The following is a 17,007-nucleotide window of genomic DNA, read 5'->3' as shown; positions in this document are numbered from 1 at the left end:
CCACTCACGGCCAACACCAGTGACAATTATCTGAACCGGTCCCGGGCCTTCTCTAGGTTGACTCGGCCTCAAATGAGTACATGGTGCAGGGTGTAAACATCGTCACTAAGGGAGACAAAGGCGGCCGGGCGTGGTGCTGGCCACCCACCCCTCTCGTGTACCGTGCTGGCCTTAATAGGTGCTCGTGAACAGCACTTGCCCCAAAAGTCCGTAGAGGCGGAAGCCATACGGGTATCTTTGTTTTGTTTCTTGTTTATAAATGCACGCTTAAAGCATCCGACCTTTTGTACGTACATCCACGTATGTGTAGATGTTGATCTTATTTCGCACGTACGTAACCAACCGTGCTAATCGCAAGGTGCAGGGGGAGCAGGACAACGAACTACGTACGTCGGCGTGTTGATGTTGCGCGAATTTATTTTCATTTTTAAACGCCGGTAGATTTGACAACCCTTTGTGAGCGCATGCTCTACATATCCATGGAGGACCTCCGATGAGCACGGTTGGCTACGTACGGTGTGATGAAAGAGGCTCAACGTCCGTACAGAAAGTTGACAGTGAGTGACAAGCGACATTTTTCCCCGATGCCCGTCACGTGTGCGCATTACCATACAACACGACGTAAGGTCGATTTTCATGGCGTTTAAAATGCGATCGGATTTCAAGACGCTGTAAAGAAACGGGGCATGTTCATTTGACAGGAGTCAAGTTGTGCACAGAAGAGAAAAAAATGTTTTTTTCAGTCTGGGCTCTAACAAGGGCAGGGTTAGTCAACAGCTTGGATGGCAGCGGGTGAAGTGAGTTTTTGTGTGTTTGTGTCAGTTTTTTTAGTTTAGGTCTTTAGGATAATATAACATTGCTTGCAATAGAGCGGAGAACAAGTTCAACGTGCAACAACTGAACCGTGATTAGAGCACAAAGTCCCCAGTTAACAAGAGCCTGGGGTGTAATTATTTACCACTGGCCACTCAATAAATCTTGTAACTCAAGAGTTGCGATTCCATTCAAGAATCGGAATCTATTTTTTTTTATATAATTACCGTTCCGTTTGTGTTCTCAAACTTTTTTCGGTCTCATGTGCAACTTTGTTCATATCATTCGCATAAATACCATTTCCATAAATTGAAAAACAATGATTACTGCACAACCGATGCAATGGAAGTTGTCAACATGCTCTAAATAATCTATGTCAATAAAAGAATTGATATATTGTTACACCCACCCCTCTCGTGCCACCCCTAGTGAACAAAGACTGGTGAGTTGAAACTCTACGAGTGGTCCCAATGGGTATATACACTGGGGTACTGTCCCACCAAGCCACGTGTAATGGTACAAATGTAAATGTATTTACCAACGTTACATCGTGCAGTATCTACCTAAATTTGGACTTAAAACTTTCGTGACTGCAGGAATTCATATTCCTGTGGTTCTTTCGGTAAAGTCACGTAGATAGAAAAAATTCTAAAAAATAAAGTGATTAAAAACATCACGACGTTTCGATCGCAACACACGCGGTCGTCATCAGGAACAAGGAGGTTCGCCTCTGAAGGCAAGCGGTTAATAAAGGTTTAGAGATGGGCAGGGCAGCTGATGTTAAAATAGGAGAAAGCCCCGACACCGGCAGTAGGTCTCCACCAATCAAGCATTGCACCTCACTCCACACACCCACACACTGCTGACGGTGGAGGTTGAAAAGAAAGCACAAATCAAGTCAGCATTGTGGGTGTGTGGAGCGAGGTGCAATGCTTTTATTGGTGTCGACCTACTGCCGGTGTAGGGGCTTTCTCCTACATGAACATTAGCTGCCGCCCACCCCCAACTCTAAACCTTTACAAACAGCTTGCCGCCTTCAGAGGCTAACCTCCCGGTTCCTGATGACGACCGCTTGTGTTGCGATCGAAACGTCGTGATATTTTTAATCACTTTCTTTTTCTATCTACGCGACTTTACCGAAAGAACCATGGACTATGGTATCTACCTACATGCATTGTAGGGCCCACGCAAGTTCCTGACCCTGTATCGCATTGCTTTTCTCTGCATTCATGACACTGCCAGTGGAATGCAAGCCCTGGGGTGACACTTGCACGTTACTGCACATCAGTATTTTTTGTTACTCATCATCAGCCACATTCTATCCACTGATGGAAGATGACGTCCCATCAACGTATCCATCTCGAATTGATCACACATTATAATCCATCTCATACGGCTGCACACGAGTTGTTCCCAATTGCTCCAGGTTTGAGGAGGTCTTCCTCTTGGGAAAGTTCCCAACTTTGACTGCCATTCTATCACCCCCATCCTTATCCATCGGCCGTTTTCCCTTCGAGCAATGTGTTGCGCCCAAGCCCACATTATTTTCCTGACAGCAAATATGTCACGGTCTCCAATTTATTCTCCAATCCACGTTTTGTCTTTCCGTTTCTCAGTTTAATTCCAGGCATGCATCTACTCACGCTTATTTTGTGCACCTTCTGCTGTTGTTCCATTTTTATTTTCAATCCATGCTTACCATTCAAATGTCAGTTTTTCATAAGTATGCATTGCGAAAAGTTTTAGTTTTTATTTAGGCACTATTTGGTTGTCTTTTGATCAATTTCAGTTCTCTGAAATGCAAAGCACCTGTTTTTGTTTGCCCCGGGAACACAACAATGATCCCCCGATGTAAACTGCTAACACTCCCTGACCCAAACCATTGTCTCGTCTCCCCGTTGTTTGAAAGGCTTGCTTATATTATGTTTACCAACAGAGCTGTAATGGAGGTGTAAGGTTTAGAAGCGCTGAAATCTGAAACCTGAAAGGACACGAAGACATCGTCTATCTGTTGGGGGGGGGGGGCTTACTGACCATTCATATCGCAATGTTTGTTTAATTCCTCACTTTTAGGACCAAGAAAAAAAATCAGTGAAAGCGCCAGCTCTCCGAAAAACAATATTTTCATTTCTCCAGCGAATTAAATCACACCACGATTCATAAGCCGTACAAGAAGGCGAGGTTTAGAACTGTGGCATTCTCACGAGTATTGCCAATGTGAGTGATGGGCTGCGACGCAGTTGAAAAGTTCGTGGATTTCGAGCGACCACAACCGTATTTAAAAATGTTTCTCTCGATGCCAAACCCTGCCCTTTTTCACTCCGTCCATACATTTTAGCAGGGAAACCAAGTGTGACCTGACTGCAAGATGTGCTGCAGTTGTGGGTGACTGGTGCTAAGGCTGTAGAAGAGCTTTGTTTTGTTCCGACCGTGTGTGCGCCCGCGCATGCGTGTGTGTGCATGCATGCGTGTGTGCACGCCTGGATGCGCATGTGGCGATGTCAAAGATGAATTATCAGAAAAGTTGAACGTGTGCAGAAAAGAGACCTTTGTTTGGTTGGACCGGAGTGAGCAGTGCACAAGAGTGCAATCAAAATGCTCTTCAGGGACAATACAAACAACTGAAAACATAAGCTCTATGGAAAGCTAACACATGGTTCGCCAAACTGTTGCTGTTTTTAACCTCGAAGCTTCCTTATTAGTTTATTTTCATATGAAAAACATGCTCTCGTTTGTCCGGTCTGTTAACGCATGCAGGTCCCAAGCCACCACCACCACTACCACCACCACTACTACCACCACATTTTCTTGGTTTTTTCGGTAAAGTCACGTAGAAGGGAAATAATAAAATAGCAAAAATAAAACATAATAAAATAACATTCTCAAAGATGCTGTCTTTCTGACAGCTCTGTTTCTTCACCTGATGACAGCTGCTTGCGTTGTGGCCGAAACATCGTGAGAATTTCATTATGTTTTATTTTTATTATTTTATTATTTCCCTTCTACGTGACTTTACCGAAAGAACCAAGGATATGAATCCCTGCAGTCACGAAAGCTTTAAATCGAAACACCACCACATTGTCGACCACATGTTGCGAGTGGGCCAAACAACGCGGTGAATGTATTCTTCAAGCCAAATGCATAAACCCGACACTATGGATGTTTTGGGTACCCTCGCTCTCGAAAACCTCTCCCCTCCCCGCGTAACCCTTGCTCTATTCCCCCTCACTTCTCAAGGATAAATGCAGACTTACGGAGAGTTGAGCACACCCCGAGCATGTTAAAACGGGCATTTGTCCGGGCAACACGAACAAAAAAAATCCATTACGATTCCAGGAGAGAGGAGAGGAAGAGAGAAGAGGGTCATGTAACAGGCGTGGAGGAGAGAGGAAAGGGTCAAACAGGTAAGACTTTGCATCACTTGCATTAACGATGCAAGGTCACGTGGGTTAGGGCACGTGTGCTATGGCCGGATCAAACAAAAACAGGGTGCTCGCAACCGGTCCGTGCTTCTCGTTGCAAGTTTAATTAAGATACTTGGCAAGACACATTTTTGCAGTCCTCGTTTGAAAATGTTGCAACTGCTGCAGCGGGGGGGGGGGGAAGCAGGTTGATGAGCAGCGAAGAGAACCGCTTTCAGCAAGCTGAAACAAAAGCAGTCTGGTATTCCCACGAGCAAAACATCGGGAGGAGTCGCGCTGCCGACTCAACGTCTTGTAATGTGCTCGAGTCTCTGCGGACTCTTCCTTCGAGAGATTCGTCGACTCGCAGCCACATTACTTTGCTCCGCAGAGAGTGATTACTACACCTTTGCACATAAGGAACGCCATGAACACACACTCAAGGATTAAATGCTCACCAGACATTCGCCGAATATTTTTTGCTCTAGAAAAATTAAAACCTGACGGCTCTTTCTTATTAAAAGCTATTTTGAGACAATGCTTAAAAAAAGAACGCGACGGCTTAATGGGCTGCTATTCCAGTCAGAATGGATAATTGCGCATTGCGATCCGTGTTTACAAGCCCTGATTTACTTGCCAATTTTCCAGGCAATGATAACTCTAGAATATACGGAGCCCTTAATGGAAGTTTAATAAGAAATGTCTGGAAGTGTTGTCAGCAAGGTATACAACACAAGGAGGAATTGCTGAACGCCGCATTATACGCGGGACCCGGGGTTTAAGGATTTGCGACACAACCGCCCCATATCTCCAAGTCTCTTTCAAACACTGCGAAGAGCACAAGGCCATTAGCACTGCCAGTGTAGCCGCCTGTTCAACATCACACTAAAAAAATAAAACCCTCTTTGAACGTCAGGCAGCAGGAGTTAGCCCGAAACCTCGGTGTAAAGCATCTCAGCCATCGCCATTAAGTAAAGGATCCAACCTTGCGGATAAATAACAAAAAAGTGGTTTACACTGAAATATCTACGAGGCACACTCGGTTTGTAAGAGACGTGTGTTTACATTCACTAGCTCAGCGACCGTCGTGAATGCATACCGAAGAGTCCTCTTTAATACGATATAAAGCACAACACTTCTAAAGATAAAAGATACTTCGTTTCACATCAATACACAGGGTTCCCTCGCTTTACGCGGCAGTGGATGCGTTCCAAAAAAAGGGGGGCACAAAGCAATACCGCAAGAGTCGGCTGCCTGCCTGAGTAGCGCACAAAGTACACGAACAACGGTCCAACGTTCGTCCGATTTGCCGCATTGGAGTGAATTAAAACCGCATGAAGCTCATTTTCGGTAGAAACTGGTTAGGCACATATAAGCAAAAATCACACAAACAAAACCCGCACAGAGCGAGGAAAACCTGTATTGCATTTTTTGAATTTGCATGCCACACATGACACACACAAAAATACCGGTGTTTGCATAGCTAGCCAGAATAAATAAAAGCAGGCCGGAAACCCAATTACGACGTACGTAGCCAACCGTGCTAATCGGAGGTGCGGAGCCATAACAGGATGGAGAGCCTTGAGAAACTTGAATTTGAATATGAAAATCCAACATAGCAACATGATTAAATAGTGTTAATGTGTATATTACCGACTATGGCAAATGCATCATAAACAGGGAATTATAAGTAAAATGGAACAAAGGCTGAAAACTCCGCAAAGAAGCACGAAGAGAGGCATCTCCGGAATTAAGACACAGGGAATACACGAATAAGAAAACTCATGAAAATTAAACATCTTAGTTAACTGAGCATGTAGATCATTCGCAGACAGTATTATGATACACAATTAATGTTTTGGATTTAGGCCACGTGACCAAATATAAGTTGGCTTTACCCAAAACAAATCAATAACGTATCACAAACCTCAGTCGCTGTTTAAGAAGTAAGGTGACTTATCACTCGCTGAGAGGGATGACAGGTTATAAACAAGACTCGTAAGGAAATGTCAAACCGTGCTAATCGGAGGTGCGATTCAATTAATAGGTGCTGCGGGATTGTGAGAGATGCTGACATTGCAGGGAGGTCTTCATCCAGTAGTGGATAGACCATGGCTACTAATGATTATCATTATTAAAGCGCTGGGTTTTCTGCGACTTGTCAATGACTTACAATGCACTCCAGTAACCCGGAGCAATGACCTCAGTGATTCAAAGTGCAAAAACATTTCATACATGCAAACACCAGACACGAACAGACCCAAACATGCAGTACCAGCTCATACCTGTTTGTACAGGTTGCTGCTTCTCAAAGTCATTCATTAATCCACCAATGCAGAACTGCATAGCAGAGTAGATTGATAACCTCCAGGAGGATATGTCAATAATTACACCTTGTGACTTTTCAACAAGGAGGAGTCAGTTGGCTGGAGCGAGTGGAGCACAGGAAACTATGCCTCCGTCTAATTGACACACAGTTTTTCAAGTGCCAGACTGTTATCTTTATTACTCTTTGGTTCTTTCGGTAAAGTGACGTAGGTTGAAAAAATAATAATAGATCACGACGTTTCGATCGCAACACAAGCGACCGTCTTCAGGTGAAGACGGTCGCTTGAAAGAACCAAAAAGTATGGATTCCTGCAGTCACGAAAGCTTCAAATCAAGCTTGTTATCTTCATTGTGAAAAATGTAAGAAGCAGACTCACGGTCATAATAATGTTATGGAAAACAATGTTTCTTCATTATTTTTTTGCATCTTGAATGTGTGACTTTCTTGAAATATAACTTTAAGAGCAAAAAATATATCCATTTTAAATTATCCTTTGACAAAACCATCCCAAATGTGCCCGATCGTCAGATCTCGGAAGTTAAGTTGGCTTGAGCCTCAAAAGTGCTTGGATGGGTTGACCAGCGTGCACACAAATACGTTGTGGGCAGTCGAAGCGAGTGTGGCAAATGCTACTATTGATCTGTACTCCACGCACCTTCACGAACCTGCACTGACAAGCGCGGTGAAGTATGGTCAAATATCTCTCACGACCCACAAGATGTGGGTCGGCGGGGGGCGAGGCCCTAATACAGCAGTGGATTGACAAAACGGGCAGCATAAGTATTAAAAGTAATACTGTATTGGGAATTTTATTTGGAATAAACATGTTTTACAATATAACTATTATGCGTCATGTATGCGATTTACATTTGCTTCATGCTCGAACAGCTATAAAAAGAAAGAGGCAGGCTTAGACAAGACGGTCTGGAGTCTACAAGGAATATCCTGCAGAGAGTACAAATTAGCTTTGAGAACACCACTGATTGGGGACAACATTCACTATTTGGTCAATTATCAATCCTGCAGCCACATGCCTAATTCAGCGAAGAGAGGATGAACATTCAAGAAAGGAAGGAAACTGAGTGGAAGGGACAAGAGAAGATTTGGTGAGTAAATACCGAACGGTGTCGAGGTTATTTTTTGCTTCAACATTAATTAACCGTATGCAAATGTTCACCCAGTTTCATAACAAATACCATCACCACTGTAAGTACACTAAAATGAGACAATGCGACGCACATGATAATAACACTGGAAACAGCACGGACATGAAATGAGAAATAAGGCTTCTCTAATCCCATGTTATAACAGATCGGGGTGGAGCGGTGACAAGAGTGGTTTCCACACTGTGCAAGAGCCTAACGACCTAATTTCAATTCCTGGCCACAGCTACCAAAAGTGCTGGGTGCTAAATAAACTGGTCCCAAGCCTCCACTCCTTCAGCGAGCATGCAAAGACAGGTGTGGTAAAGTACGGTGAAATAACATGCCATGAGGAGGCCTACATTCAGCAGTGGAATGATGGAGGCCTGAACATTATTGTTTATACAAACATTTTCAAAGCTTTTGATTTAAAGCTTTGGTGACTGCAGGGTTCATATTCTTGGTTCTTTCGGTAAAGTTACTTTACCGAAAGAACCAAGAATATTTTCAAAGCTGTTTCTTGCAATGTATTAATAATACTGACACATCATCAGGAATAATACTGAAGTTTAACTATTGAAAGTAAACTATTATATTTTACCAGGTAAGGCCCACTGAGCTATATAGCTATTTTTCGTAAGCGACCTGGCCTAATGATAGCTCAACGAAGTGGCTTATCATGTGGCAATTTATTGCAGCCATAACGGTGGACCCGGAGAAAAATCCACACGACCACAGGGAGGACATGCAAACTCCAAATATGCAGGCATCAGGGCCGGGATCAAACCCACAACCTCCTGCATACCAGGCAAAGTAATTAACATCTCACCACCGTGTTCAGTTGGTGCCCAGTGAGGAATGGAGGAGGAGAGTTTGATTTATCGGAAATTCCACAGTGCAAAACCACCCATCCAAGCAGCACACATTGATAGTGGGTACAATGCACAAGGAGGAACTTTCAACTCAACTGGACTTTAAACATGTCTGGGTCACATAAGTCTTTTTGTAAAAAAAAAAACGCAAAGTGGTCTGACAACTGGGGTCCAAAGAGTGGGCTCGAACGTTAATGTCACTTGCCTTTCAGCAGGAGGATGAAAGTGGTCCTCAAAACCCTGGTCTTTGTGTGCTCGGAATATGCATTATCTATACACGACTATCAATAAACAGATCAAAGTGATGTGAATCGAAATTGAGAACAACGTTGGCCGTGACAATAAATTGGGCAAACGCATGGGGTTACAAAGGGGGGGGCAGTCTGACATTTTTAAAAATGCGCTGAAAAAAACAGTCGCCTCTCCAGAATGGCCAAACAACTTAGCCTCGTTAATAAATTGCATAATTAACATTGCACACATCAGTTGTGGTGCATAGGCAGAAACACACGCGTAGTATTGGGAACCAGCTATGGCTGCAAAGTTTGGTCGTACATGTTATGTATTTCGTTTATTGTTAAATTTGAATCACAGTTCCTATGATCACTGTTACATTGTTTTTATAGCTTTATTTTGGTGATTTCGAAAACGCTTTGGTTTAGCCATATTTATTTGTTGTAGTACAGAGTTAGACTGATAACTTTAATCTAAATTGTCTTATGGTTGTTATTGTTTGACTTGTATCCCACTGGGTATTTTGCACACAGCATTGATATGCGGTGATTTTTCTGGAAGACTTTGCTGTTTTTTCCTGCATTTTTCTGTTTGCGCGTAGTCACTTTAAGATGTTTCTTGTTCATGTTTTTGTTTGTTTCGGTTGCACCCGATTCAAGAGCCGAATGACTCACAGGGCTATACCAAATAAATTAAATAAAAACTAAAAAAAAACTGACAAATTGGGTCTGACTGGCACCACCTCCCTCCCTATGAATCTCAAAACAAGTCAAGATCGAAATGCAGCCCATAACACCAATGAATTGTACATTGCTGCAGAAGTGCCAACCATATAAAGTTCACGAGCTACACTAACGTTTTGCGTGCTTTGCTATCACAGGAAACCATTGTGGTGCGAATGTTCTCTAATCCACATGTTCGCCTTTTTGTTTCTCAGTATAATAACAAGAATCCCCCTTTTCATAATCATTTGCACACTTTACAGCTTTTATTCCATTGCCATTATCCTTGTTTTTGATCTGTGTTTTGAACTTCTTTTTCACCGTAGGTAGCCAACCACGCTAATCGAAGGTGCAACGGTCGTAGCAGCTAATATGTACTGATTAACAAACTGTCTGATGTCAGTACAATGGAACGTTGCCTTCTATGAGCAAGTTGAGTTTATCAAAATGCCTCCAATCTGCCCTCGCCTACCTCATCATTGAATCATTTTGATCCCAGCCCACCTTAAATAACTGTCCTCGGTATAATACTCTGATGTGTTTTCTAATTGTGTGCCTCTGGCAGATATCGTCAAATTGTTTGCAAACATATTGTCTGTGACTTTTCTTTTGATCACATTTATCTTCAGCCCCCACTTCGTAGCTTTATTTGATTAAGTTCTTGATAAGTAACTTCAAATTGTAGAACATCGCACAGTATTCGCTCGCTCTCGAAAAGAGAGAATGACTGAGAGAAGTGCAAGGAATCACAGACAAATGAGAAAGGCCGCCAGGCGGTAAGTATGTGCCAAATTCCACCCCGCTCCCTACCCAAGCTCTGCAGTCCTCTAATAGTAGAGTTTTATCGGCCAATAAATCAGTGTTTATATGCGGCAGGAAACCGGAGCGCCTCGAGAAAACCCACGCATGGGGAGGAGGAGGGGGGGGGTCAACATTTTATCCCACATAAACGAAAGAGATGGGAGTCCACCCACATTTGCTGTACAAGCCAGGGTTACGGCACCTCCTCATCGATGCCCACAGGAAGGAAGTTTCACAATATACACTTGCATTTTTACGATCCCCCAACCCTCCCTCGCCCCGCAGTGCTCCACTACCGCCTGTAGTGCATTCCCATTGTTTGTTATAATGACTGTGCCATTGGCAAATATGAGGCCGGTTTATAGTTTGTCTCATTTTTAAAGTGGTCAGTCGGCCCAAATAACTTTTACGCCCACAGAACGCAGTCTTGCTTAAAGCAAAGTGATGTAACACCTGGGCTCCTCTTTACTAGGCAACCATGCCACTACAAATAATAGGTTTTGTTTACACATAGCCAGAGGTGTGGACTCGAGTCATGTGACTTGGACTCGAGTCAGACTCGAGTCATGAATTTGATGACTTGCGACTCGACTTGGACTTGCATAACAATGACTTTGTCCCACCTATGAGATGTGGACTCGAGTCATGTGACTTGGACTCGAGTCAGACTCGAGTCATGAATTTGATGACTTGCGACTCGACTTGGACTTGCATAACAATGACTTTGTCCCACCTCTGCACATAGCCTTAAGGGGAACTCAATCACAGGAATAATTGTGGCTACTGCAGGCTCCTATGCAGGACAATATGAAAGATGATTGATTCGGTCATGCTAAACATCCTCTCAATTTTAAGTCTGTTATGAATTAATTCCCAGCTTATAGAAATACAAAAAATCTGTTGTATACACAAAGACCTCTTTAAAATGTCACAAGAGGAATAAACATTTCGCGTTTGAAAAATAGCGACAATGTGGAGTTGTCCAGGAATGTTTGGCAGCAAATAGTGTAAAATTGATGTCCTATATAACTTAACAAACAACAGATTACAAAATGAAAACAAAGGGATGAAGTAAATCAATTTTGTGAGGTGAAAAGGAAGCGTGTTGACTATTTTACATACCTTCACAAGCTGTATTCCATGAGATCTGAAAAAACAATACAAAAAAAACATGTAAACAAGTATCCATTTCTTGCACAAACACTGCACCAAGTTATTTTAATTGTTAACTCAGCAAAAGTGTTGGCTTTTGACCAAATGTGGGCAAATGTTTGTGCTACATGCATTCTTCACTTGACAATTCATAGCTAAGGTATTGCAGTGCATTTGTGAATTACTTTATTGATTAGTTCCGGTGACAATATTAACAACACAAGACAGCGTAGTTTTCAGGATTTTTAATCACGCCCATCTCCAAGATATTCTATCCCACCCTCTAAAGAGTGTGTTTTAAACCACGGTAAATTTTTAGACATAATCGACCCACAGAGTATTTTTGAGTGGACTCGGAAGAAGCATTTAAGAATATCATGTAATTGAATGACATTACCATGCAATTTCATATGCAATGGAACTCACACAAACACATTGTTAGGAGCAATTTAACATCATTCACACACGCACACGCAATTATCCAGCTCAACAACATCAATGTATATTTATAGTTGTTTCCCTACATCAACATCAGCCATATGAAGAAGAAATTTGTCCGGCGTGTAAATGAAATAAAAACAAGCTGGTGGCAGCCCAACCTATAGATGGCACGATACTTTTTCTTAAGTGCAATCCTCACTAAAACTGCAAAAGGGAAGCAACTCTAAACATGTCTAAAACCCAACAGTGTGGTGAAGGGTTTCAGCAATAGATTTTTTTGACCGAGGTAATAAAACCAATCCCATACATAGCTCATGGCCATAACCTGGTTCCTCCTGGTATAATACTTACTCTGTTTGACAAAAGTTACTCAAGTGCTGCGACTCAAAGTGTGAATCACAGATGGACAAATAATTATATTTTTTAACAATGTAGATAGACAGACCTTAATTTGACCAATGAAATGTTGAATTCAGCACAAAACTGTACCTCCGTCAAAAGAACACTGCCACCTTTTAACAAGAAGAAAATCCTAGCAAAGGGTCAACTCATCCCAAACACATATCCAATGGAGACACTTTATATTCGTGTTTTGTGCGCACACAGTATAACTAACGACACCCTAAAGGCAACTTACATGTAAAGCTGTAATTCTGTGATCATTTAAATATATTTCAAATGCAAACTGGTCATCTATGGCAAGAGCATTAGGTGCTGTAATGAAGCATCAATTTAAATTGATTCTCATGTTGATGATCCATCTGTCGAATTGTACGCTTTAAAATAAATTATGTAAACAGTATTATGATTTTGCTTGTGTACCCAGGAAAACATCACTGAGTCTCAAGACTCTTCTTCAAGGGGGTCCTGCCAAGTTTTCATAGTATTGAGCAATGGTCCTGCTGCCTAATACCAATTGAGTGGTTTGCGGGATCATTTTTCAGCACCGAGATGGTTTTTGACCAATACCAGTTGTATACAGTGTATGCTTTCTTTAGGTATGGGAGGAAACCAGAGCACCCAGATGAAACCCGTGCAGAACAAGCACAAACATAGATCTCCACTCAGAAAGAGTTTATGGAAATATTAACATGTGCTGTTGTGTTCGGCTAAGTGTGGGAGAACAATAGTCAATGGGCCACATCTGACTTGCAAATTAATTTCATGTGGCCCATGGCTACACGAGGCTTATCACTTGGAAAATGCCTGCCAAACTATATTTATCCAGCACTGCAAGCAGCTTAGCTACACGAATGGGATATTAGAAGGAAATAATGTTTAATCCAGCAAACGCTCTTTCTAAATTGAGCAAGTTTAGTCATTGCTGTCACGGCAGTAAAGGAGAGCCCGAAGTGTGTTTTATTGTTGGATACTGCTAAGATGTGTGCTAGCACCACAGGTAATCGGCCGTCAGTAAAGCTTTCTCACACCAAAACTCAGTTAAATGGAGCGAAGAAAACTGTAAAAATGAGACGGGGAAAAAAGAGGAACAACCCCCACGTGACTGTAAAAGCCAGACCAAACAAAGAATCTGATGTTGATATCACATTGCGACTTGCAAATCGTGACAATTTATAAAAAAATATATTGTGAAGGGTGCTGGGGAGGTGTTAATCATTACACACTGGCAGAATGTCACCGGAAAATGTCACTATGCCTGGACCTTTAAACAATGCAGTATTCTGTAAATCGGTGAGTGACCCGTTTTGTGCACCCTACGTAAGGTGAATCGAACGGATCCCGCGAGACCAGTGCGATCAAAATGTACCCACTTTGGCTGTGCGATAAATTGCATGCAGCCATGTCCACGTGATTGGCAAATCAATAGTATCTTGTGGGCGTATATGACAGCATGGCTGTACCCTATTACAGCACACAAATCAATTGTATTAATCAGATGATACTTTCTAAAACGCAGCCAACAAATTGCAATACTGTAAATCCAAGATTATTTTATTTTTTCATTCACTTCAAATTTTTTACATATAATTTCTGTATTACGTGCATTTGCATACTTCAGTTTTAATATTTTAGTCGTGACTAGCAGATGTTTTTGGGAAAGGTGTACTATCTATATGCATCATCATCAGGATCCATTCTAAGAATTGTATAATGCAAACAAAACACCATTCAAATGTATTTCAATTTTATCCGAAATTATCAATGGAATTCTTGATTAAAGCCTCCACAAGAGTGTCGCCATCTTTCAAGATACAGCGATGCAATGATCCATCTTTGTCAATCCCATGATGACAAATGGCCTGCCCCGTGTCATTCATTGGGATTGTTTGTCCATATTTTGGTTAGTGTGGATTACCAAAGATGGGAGGAGGGGGGTGATCTAGGACCGGTTCAGATATATATTACTTGCTACCAACATTATTAAGCCCCAGGAACTGAACTCAACTTGCCCAGTTCATAGCAGTGGGTTAACCACCGCCTCTCATCCTTACTCCTGCATTGTTTTCCAACGAAACACGGACATTCTTTTTTAATCACGACGCCTTAATACGTGGACAGATCGATTAAGTGGCACGCAGATTGTTTACAAGCAGAATGCATGAGGCACGCCCACTTTACACTTGGTAAGACTTGCTCACAGCGGACGGATGCTTAAATGGCGCAACCACTCATGAGGATGGGGTATCAAAAGACGCCAAAGCAATCTCCACACACAGTCAGCATAAGATCCTCATCGGAGGCCGGCGTTGCTATACTCAAGCTCCACAAGGTGATGCAACTTTACCATATACATACGACAGCTTCCGAATTCTCGGATTTTAAATGAGTGTGTTGCTTGATGTTGGAATGTGAAAAAAAGCCTATTGACACGTCGGGGAATAAAGCGTGGGTAATTCTACTGCAATGGCAACAAGGGTTTGGGAAAACACTAAAATCTATTTATCATTTTACCAGGAAAGGCTCACTGAGCGATGTAGATCTTTTTCAGAAGCAACCTGGCCACAAATGATTGCCCAACGAAGTGGCTTATCACGTGCAAAATATATAGCAGCCACTCACTCTAAATGTATGTTGATTCTAAATGAAGAGAGAAAAAACGGAGAGCCCGGACATGAATCCACGAGACCACGGGGGAGAACGTGCAAATTCCAAATATACAGCAGGTGTCAGGGTCGGGATCGAACCCACGATCTCCTGTATACCAGGTGGGGTAGTTAACAACTCGCCACTCACGGCGCAAGTACTGTGGTTAGACTTCTGCTCCACCTGGCTGGCAGGGAAGAGCGTGGGGTAGATATTCTCACTGATAAAAGGAGGCCCCTCTGTTTGCATTGGGGAGTTAGTTGGGGGTACTGTGTCACAGGACAAGACCTTTACTCCCTCGAGATAGGAACAGCTATATAAAGTGTGGATTGAGAATAACGTCTGATCAGCACCCAGGTAGCAAAGTCTGAGATCCTAAAAGATGAATTACTCAAGCTGCTCAGTCAGTGTACTTTTAAAGAAACCAAAGGAAATCAGACGTGTAAGAATGGTCAACGATTCAGCTGGTGCCTGTAGAATATGTTATAAAGGGGCCCTAAATATAAAAACACAAATATTAAAACACAATTTTTTAACTCGCATAGTAAAGTAATTGGATTTTTTTATTTGCTATACAGCTAGATAATACGACAAATCGCTAACCTTAAACACCCAGTTGTTCATAAAAGTTGAAGACAGTATAGTACTATAGAAATAGAGCAAGTGCAGAATCACTCAACCGGAATTGACAGCTTGAAAGCAAGTGCGTGGCACGTAGCATATGTAGCTACTTTTGCTCCTCGGATAATCCGGCACTGCTACAGAGGGATTTAAAATAAGAGTTTTAGTTCATATGCGGACAAAGATACAAAGCGCCGAATCTTGGCGGCGTTAAGCCATGACAGTAGTTGGGATACAAAGTGGCTCGGAATGATGTTAGAGCCTCTAGTGGCGGCATGGGTCAAATTACAGAACACTAAATACCATACATCGCAATTGAAATCTAATACTCAACATGCATCGAAAGCGTCCACATTTTTTAAAATCGATTTTCCATCAATTAACTTGATCTATCATGTCGCCTCTATAAGACGGACAGTTAGAAACAACACCACATTCGTGTATTTGACTATGGCCTTTGAGCAGAGTCCACTTTATAAACCAACATTCCTCCAGCGAATGTAAGAGGTCAGCAGCAGCAGCAACATGAATTAACACGTGGTGCAGTTCTGTATACTGTGCGTGCGGTATGGTATTAGAATTCGTGGTTTTGTTCCCACGTATATGCATCGAGGCAGCAGGTCTGTGAGAATAAAAGCGCGTTACAGCTCATCGGATTCCTCCACCATACAAACATCTTCAGAGTCAAATGTCCAGAATTCGCGAAAGCGAGCATCATCGCACGACAGACTCGATGATCAGCCAACAAATGGTGGCCCACAACACAGTTTAGTGGTGGCATGCCCCAGGTGACACGACCAGAAACTGGCAAGCCGCAATAGAAATCATCCCATTACTCTCTACGCCCGTACAGTCGTGCCCACATCTCGGCTGTGGGTTGCCCTGCCAACAAAAACCGACATTTGCTACAGCATTGGCAGCCAATGTAACACCTTTTAGAACAAAAAAACATATAAACTCTCCCGTTTATTCATCGTTCAATGGTACTTGCTCGCATCTAAGGCTCTCTCCTCTGTCTGTCTCCCTCTCTCTCTGTGTCTCTTTTAAAGGCAACTGCGTGCGACGAAATGGCAACCCCCCCAAAGCAAATGGAAAGCCACAAACAGTGTAGCAAAAAAAAAGCCAAGACCCAAATGTTTACGAAAACGCAATATGGCCTGGCCTGACTACTACCGCATTCAATTCGCGTGTCCCATCACCGTACTAAAACTCACTCCGATAGGCAATTAATAATTAATTGAATCAGCAAGCCCATTACGTAAGAATTGGCCTGCCACTGAAAACAATTCATCAAGTGCAGGCACCCACCGGGCCAAGACCGTACACCGGCCATCTCGACACGGTTTTGCTCTGCACATCCCCTATACGAAACCCCTTCCCGTGTCGCTTACCTTTGAATCTAACAGCTGAGTTACTATTTAGTGTTCGCTGCCC

General features: G+C 42.6%; 1 protein-coding gene and 1 long non-coding RNA gene across 5 annotated transcripts in view; one reads left to right on the top strand and one right to left on the bottom strand.

The window, feature by feature from the left end:
* The window catches only part of LOC144720039 (inositol-tetrakisphosphate 1-kinase-like), an 83,995-nt gene that overhangs the window by 39,645 nt on the left and 27,343 nt on the right, over nucleotides 1-17,007 (bottom strand). For all 4 annotated transcript variants that reach the window (XM_078596469.1, XM_078596471.1, XM_078596468.1 and 1 more), the window contains exon 3: nucleotides 11,437-11,461. In XM_078596469.1, the coding sequence (XP_078452595.1) occupies nucleotides 11,437-11,461 (25 nt within the window). The remainder of the gene's footprint in view (nucleotides 1-11,436; nucleotides 11,462-17,007) is intronic.
* On the top strand, nucleotides 1,651-9,518 carry LOC144720042 (uncharacterized). Its single transcript, XR_013585691.1, has 3 exons — nucleotides 1,651-4,217; nucleotides 7,570-7,649; nucleotides 7,855-9,518. It is a non-coding gene; the product is annotated as an uncharacterized LOC144720042 (long non-coding RNA).

The sequence above is a fragment of the Lampetra planeri genome, chromosome 7 (genome assembly GCF_965212315.1).
Source record: "Lampetra planeri chromosome 7, kcLamPlan1.2.h2, whole genome shotgun sequence".
Classification (NCBI taxonomy): Eukaryota; Metazoa; Chordata; class Hyperoartia; order Petromyzontiformes; family Petromyzontidae; genus Lampetra; species Lampetra planeri.
The sequence above is the reverse complement of the archived record's forward strand: the minus strand, read 5'-3'. Positions and strand labels throughout refer to the sequence as shown.